Source organism: Peromyscus leucopus, chromosome 15, assembly GCF_004664715.2.
Source record: "Peromyscus leucopus breed LL Stock chromosome 15, UCI_PerLeu_2.1, whole genome shotgun sequence".
In the NCBI taxonomy this organism is placed as follows: domain Eukaryota; kingdom Metazoa; phylum Chordata; class Mammalia; order Rodentia; family Cricetidae; genus Peromyscus; species Peromyscus leucopus.
In genome coordinates this window covers 13669596-13676632 of record NC_051076.1, presented here as the reverse complement: position 1 = coordinate 13676632, position 7037 = coordinate 13669596, and the positions used below count along the sequence as shown (strand labels likewise).

Genomic DNA, 7037 nt, shown 5'->3' with positions numbered 1-7037 from the left:
TATTTCTTACCTTTGAGCCTCTCAACAAGTTCTTTTAAGCTCTCTATCCCCCAACCCTAAACCTCCCAGCTACCATAACCACACCTAGCAAACACAACCAACGTAGAAATAGTAAACCTCATGGATCTTAAGAAAGTTTGCTTTGCTGCCTGCCCAATGAATGAGAACCACTGAATGGACCCTCGAAAAAAGGACCACGGTCAATAAATAAGATGTGCCGCGAAGAACCTGCAAAGCAACCTCCAAGAGCAGGGGCTAATACGACTATCACAGACGCTGCACCTCAACATGATGTGTGATGTCCCATTGCAGCTCGATGACAAAAAGTGCGCGCTTGTGAGATAACCTGAAGCCACAGTCCGAGCAGAGGAGTCGTTGTCTATCTGACGAATAATTCACTGCACGTCAACAATTTCCTCAAATAGTTAGCAATTACGGACCATATAGTAAAATCAGGTTAACTATACTGTTAAAAAAGTCACATACGTTATCCCAAGTCAACTAATTAGATGCTGGGACCAAAAGATCCTTCTTAGCAAAATTTTACTCCTCTAACAAACCCAGTATCCAGATCGCAAAGTACTCTTTAAGAAACGAGAGGTGAATATAATGGTGCAGGAATCAGAAAGAAGTCTCTTAACGGTAACCAATAATAAAGGCAATTGCAAGCTCGAATTGAGAATACCGGCAACAGAGGCCAACCTCATATATACAAATTGACATGGAAATAAACGATTCATCTTCAATAAACACACTGAGCGAGCACCCAATGCTGCAATGCGCTTTCCCAACTTCCCCCACATTTTATTCAATATACATTAACTGTGCTGTTGATCAATCCTAAGTTGGAGCGAAAAAAAATAAACAAATTAAACACCTCGAGCATCAAAGCTCTGCAGGTATTAGAGTGAAATTGGAAGGTGGTCCCAAGACAAACTCCCCTCTCCCGGACCTTGCCAGAGTTATATTAAGAGTGTAGTGTCAACACCGCAACTTCCCAACCTAACACCTTGGTCAACTCTAGAATATGCACCACCCGGATCCAAGTTTGGTATTTACCCTACTCCTCTATCTCGCCTATCATCTTGAGCTAATACACAACTCCTATTTGCTCTCTCACGTACATAGGCAAACATGCAGACACAGTAAAAGGACTCTCTCGACCATCCAAGATCTTTTAAGAAAAAAACCAATGTGAAGGCCAGATGGTTGAAAAAATGAACCTTTTAAAAGAATCTAATACTAGTATATCTCCCTCACACTAGTTACATTTTCCTCCATAAGGAAGAAAGACTCATAGTCAAACCTTGGCGTTGGAACAATAGAGAAATTCTTTTATACCTCAGTGTTGCATTAGTTAACACCTCTCAAGCTTTGGAGGCATTGCAAGAAAACAGTATATTTAGCGGCGATTCTCTCGCCCGTTGTCCAATATATTAAGATAGCTTCCGTAAATAAAATGTACCCACGGTAACGTCAGAATAAGAGGTCAGAGGAAGAGACATACATAACAACACGAGGCCAGAAATGATGGCCATGCACCACCCTTAATCCATAATTTTAAGCTTTCCCGGGTGTGGCTGAATGAAAAGTGCCTGTCCCAAAATAGTGACTCTGCTCATATGTCTGTAAAAGTTTTCCATAGAACACCCTGCGCTGAGAACGCAGTTCCACAGATTTTCTGGAATTTTACATGAGATCAGAATGAAGTGAGAATTTTAAGACTGGAGGATTAGAATGTAACTTCACATATCACTTTCTCAACCTTCAAATATTCACTTTTTGAGGTTTCAGTTCTTAACTGAACATGAAGTGTTGTTTTGGATTTGGTAGTTCTCTGGACACAGCAGGTTTATCCCCTTCAAGAAAGGTCAACTTTAGGTGGAAGCGCAACCTTTAAATACCAGCACTCAGGAGGCAGAGAGCACCGCCAGATCAAACCATGACCTTCTTGAGGTCGGGCCAGCGCTGGCTCAATACAGTAAGTGAGTCCACAGCCAGGACTATACAGAGAAACCCTTACTTTTGAAGTGTGAGGGGTCACTGCCGCAACGAGTAGTATGACATCTTACTGTTGTTCTTCATTTTTTTTCAGTTTTTAATAAGAAAATTTCTTTACCAAAGAACCCACGAGAAGAAACAAGCCTTTGGAGGAGACCTAGATGTGTTAAATAAGATAACTAGCAGACCGTCCACTTACCTCCCGACGTTGAAAAAAAGGAAGTTAGATGCTGGGGAAACCATGCTCTCTTGCGGCAACATTGGGGAGACCACCCTGAGCAGCCCTGCGGAAAACCAGCGCTAAGTAACTGAGTCCCACTGCCACCATGGAACACTACAGGCACACTCAACCTCTAAGCTGCCCCTCTTTACTGGATATAGTAGCCCGCTACAAGCAGTTAATCCTTCAGGAACGAATTCTCACAGATCCGTGTACGACATTGTAGAAGGGAATGCTATATAATGGTGGAAGCAGAAAATTAAGAAAGGGTGATTTTTCCACAGGCCGTGTTTTAAGAGGACTCTTTTTGAGCTCCGCCGTAGATTTCCTTTGACAGAAGCCGCGAAAGTATTTTGTTAAGCAGAATAAGTTACATTACCCATGCTCCCAGATATCATTTGATGAAGGACTCGGGGAAGGATAGAGGGGCCTTTCTCCCAGACATCCACAACGTGCAGGGTAACCTGTTAGATTGCTGAGAAACCATCAAAAAGGCACGAGGGAAGGCCACTGACCAGCGTGTAGAGAATGAACAGACCCTCCAGGAAAGACTCGCACACATCCACTTTCCGGAACCCACATACACGTAAACTTCTTGCCCTTGAAGGAAAGCTCCTGGATGGTTTGTTCTGTTCTCTGATTTTCCTCCAAAGCGGTTTTTAAGGCGGGTCCTCACACAGTTATATGTGCTCCAATTTGTTACAACCACTTGAAGTTCATTGCCCCTAAAAACCAAAGTCCCACAATTTTAATAATTCATATCATTGCCTATCAAGGAGGATAGGTTTTTCCTTCAAGGTTTCGTCTAGAGGTATATAATTTAATAAAAAAGGACTTAATAAGTAAAAAGCAAATACCATTGAAATTAATATATTCATGGTAACTGCTTCTGTTACATGTTACTTCATTTTTTTCTAGAACCATTCTCCCATATGCTTAGCCCTAGTATGCAGGCGGCTCTCCCATTATACAAAAAAAAAAATACGACTAACCATCAAAAATTCTGTAAGTGCATAGACTATATCCAAACGCCCTATGGCATCGGTGTTTGGACCGAGGGATCCCTTGAATTTTAACAACTGAAAGAAAGCTCATAGGACAACTATTTTAAGAAAGGCTTAAAATTTTAACACATTTCCTAAATCACACGTTATTTTTTAGACACTGTTTTTTAACTTAATGGGAAAGAAGGCATCTTGGGAGTTACTGTACAACAGGAAGTGATAAACAGAACTTGAATTCTTCACTAGAGTAATTTACAACTATGTAGAACCTATATTCACAACTAGTGTGTCCCTCACTAGCTAAGAGAAAAGCCAAGAATTGAGCCAGAAACTGAAGAAGATATCAGAAAAAATATGGAAACACCAATAATCCTCCCATGCCCTCTGAGATAGTTAGGGATTAACAATAGGGGTAACAAGAAGTAATAGTTTGATGCAATAGGCTCCCTATGATACCCAAAGCCACTAAGTGGTCTATCAGTAACCATTAACCAGGAATAACCGCAAATTCTGTAGTTACTAACTTTAAACAATCAAGTAACCCTAAAATCTGTGTACTACAGACTCTCCCGTGACAAAGAACACACTTCCCCAGCAGAGTACTGTCTAGTGAAAGGGAACAAGCGGACAATTTGGCTACGGCAGGCTTCATTTCAGCAGTGTTTGTTGTTCTGAGAGTAGACTCCTGTCTAGAGTCACGTTCTATAGGAAACAAGGACTCTGATCCCATGTTTGAGAGGCTTTTCCTAAAATTCTAAAACAATCACCCAAAGATAAAAATGGAAATGTCTTCTATAAATGCAAGCAATTTAATGAAGACTTGCTTTTGGGTGCATGCTTCGGTTCAAATTCAAGTTTCAATTGATGAATAGACTGATGAAGTTACGGGCTGGTTTGTAGATTGCTTGCTCAGAGTGCAAACAGGAGTAAAATTTGTCCAAGATGAAAATGAGAGACCCTCGTGCTTCACTGGAGGGCCCATCGTATGTCTCTCCCTTCTCCAGGTCCTCCCTCCGTTTTTTCCCCTTTATTGTGTTCTAGCTTACCTCAGATGGTATGAGAAGTGTGACTATAATAGTGGCTAGTATTAACTGTCAACTTGATAGTCTAGAGTCACACCTGTGGGGACACTGGCCAGGGCCATGCACATGCCTATAATCTCAGCATGGGAAAACTGAGGCAGGAGATTGCAAGTTCCAGGTTAACCTGGGATAGCTACATGGTGGGACCTGCTTCAAAAAACCAAACCAAAACCCCTCACCCTCCCCTCAAGTAAACAAAACAAAAACCAACCAACTAGTTAACAAATAAAAGTTGACACAGATACTATGAAAATGAACGAATCTGGGAGTTACATTAAATCAACATTTATGGACAGAGCAACAACAACAGAAAAACGTCTTTCTGCTGTAAGGGTCTAAGTCTCCTTGCTCATCTGTAGTGAGGTAGACTTTCTCACTTTCTCCACAACAGTCTAGATGGGAACCTAAGTAACCACACTGCCTCCGAAGACACCAGCATACAGTGCTGAGGTCTCAGTCCAGGGATATATGGGAACCTTCTCTCCACTGGACTGGACTGAACACATATTGCTGAACGAACAAAGAAATAGGGTAACCACCCACCCTTTTTCTTCGTAGAAATGTTTTCCCCTAAAACTCCCGCGAAAGGAATAGATACAGAAATAGTTGGAGCAGTAAACAGGTCAGAAGAATGGAACCAAACACAATTAGATTGCTGACCACCGTGTAGGGCAATAATATATTTAAACAGAATCCAGGCTTGATGCCAGGAATGGACAAAGGCAAAGGGTAATGTTAAAAAGAAAAACAGAAGATGTGGGAGAATGAAGGAGCGGAGGAGAAAGAGGAGGAGAAGGAGGATGAGGAAGAGAAGGAGGGAGGGAGGGGGAGGAGGAGAAGGAAGAGGAGAAGGAGGAGGGGGAAAGGAAAGGAGGAGGAGGAAGGGGGAGGAGGAGGAAAAGGAGGATGGAAAGGAGGAGGAGGAGAAGGAGGAGGAGGAGAGAGAGGGGAGGGGGAGAAGGAAGAAGAGGAGGAAGAGGGAGAGGAGAAGGAGGAGGAGGGAGGGGGAGGAGGAAGGAGGAGGAAGAGGAGGGAGGGGGAGGAGGAGGAGAAGACAGAAACACAACTGAAGCCCACGCTTTTGAAGCTTGTTGGACTGTAACCATTTCTACCACACACTTTATTCCAAAGCAGACTCGTTTATGTGCATCTCAAACATTTACTTCCTATTGCTGTGATAAACATCACCAAAGGAAAGGGTTTATTTGGCTTCCATGTCCCCAGTCACAGTCCACTGAGGGAAGTCAGGGTGGGAGCTCAAATCAGGAACCTGGAGACAGGAACTAAAGTAGAGGCCATGGAGGGCCATGTGCACTGGCTTGCTCCTCATGGCTCAGTCTGCTGTTTTATACAACCCAGGCCCACCTGGCCAGTAGTGGCCCCACCCACCGTGGGCTGAGCCCTCCCACATCAACCGTTCCTCAAGAAAAGGCCCCCAGGCTTGCCTACAACCCAGTCTCACGGAGACATTTCTCAACTGAGCATCCCTCTTCCCAAAAGACTCTGGCTTGTGTCAGGCTGACAGAAAGCTAACTGACACATGAACACATTAAACACTCTTCTCATTTTGAACTTTGGTGCTGAGAAAAGACCCTGGTTCTTACGTGGAGCAAACATATATTTGTGACTTGTGCTTTGCCATTACTTCTGTCTAGATGAGCCCTTGGACATTTTCAGGTGAGGACAGAATTCCAAATTTATCTATTTAAAGTATGCTAGTTAACAGTCAAGTCTTCTAACTTTGGCATTAGACAATGTCATGTCCACATTTTCAAGTGCTGGTGAACACAGTGCCTTTCATAAGCTATGGTGACAATTCTATAAAACCACCACATTCTGTGCCTGAAATGCTGGGTAACTGAAGAGGTGGCCCTAATTTACTATGATAAATTTTAAGGGTGTGCATGGCGCTATGGGTGGAGTCCAGAGGAGAACGCCTAGTGCCCTCCGTATCACCTTCTGCTTCATTCTCTTAAGACAGAATCACTCACTGAACCTGACTTTGGTGTTTTCAGCTAGGCTGGCTGGCCAGTGAGCTCCCAGGACCTACCACCAGCTTCTGCCTCCAAATGCTGGAGTTATAGGCATGCACAGCCCTAGCACGTTGTATTAAGTATGTGCTGGGGATTTATAATCAGATCCTCATGCTTGCAAAGCAAGTAATCTTATTCATCATGCCATCTCTCTAGCTCCCTTATTATTACATACTTTCATAATTAAGATTTTAATTTTCAAAGTAGCAGCTTACCTTAAGATCACGGTGAACAATACATTTCTGATGACAATACTGTACAGCAGATACAATCTGAAAGAAATATTTGGATAAAAGTAAAAATTATTTTACAGTTAAATACTTGATTTTCATAATTATAATTTTCAATTTGATCAAGTACTAACTTTGAATTAAAAATAATAGCAATTTCATGATTAGTTTAGAAAATTATGCTTATTAAAGAGATGGAAGTTTTAAATGTGGGAAGTAATATTTTCTTGGGAAAACATACTGTGATTTTTCTTTTGGTCAACATCCACGGAAATCCTCTATACCCATTAAATTTCTCTGTTTACATGAGTCAAAGTATGTAATTTGTGTTGAGAACAAGGGTTTACTTCAGTGTTGAAAGGGCTTTTTTTGGCACATGTAAACTAGCATTCAAGATAGCTGGCTGGAGCTAAAACAAAATGTATCTGGGAATTATATCACATTTGTTCAAGGCATATTTCCTTAAT

General features: G+C 42.1%; 1 protein-coding gene across 1 annotated transcript in view; it reads right to left on the bottom strand.

The window, feature by feature from the left end:
* Positions 1 to 5717: 5717 nt before the first annotated feature.
* Positions 5718 to 7037, bottom strand: part of LOC114682004 (serine/threonine-protein kinase MARK1-like) — a 76247-nt gene continuing 74927 nt past the window's right edge. Inside the window, exon 7 of the mRNA XM_028855767.2 lies at positions 5718 to 6612. Within this exon, the coding sequence (XP_028711600.1) occupies positions 6532 to 6612 (81 nt within the window). The 3' untranslated portion in view covers positions 5718 to 6531. The remainder of the gene's footprint in view (positions 6613 to 7037) is intronic.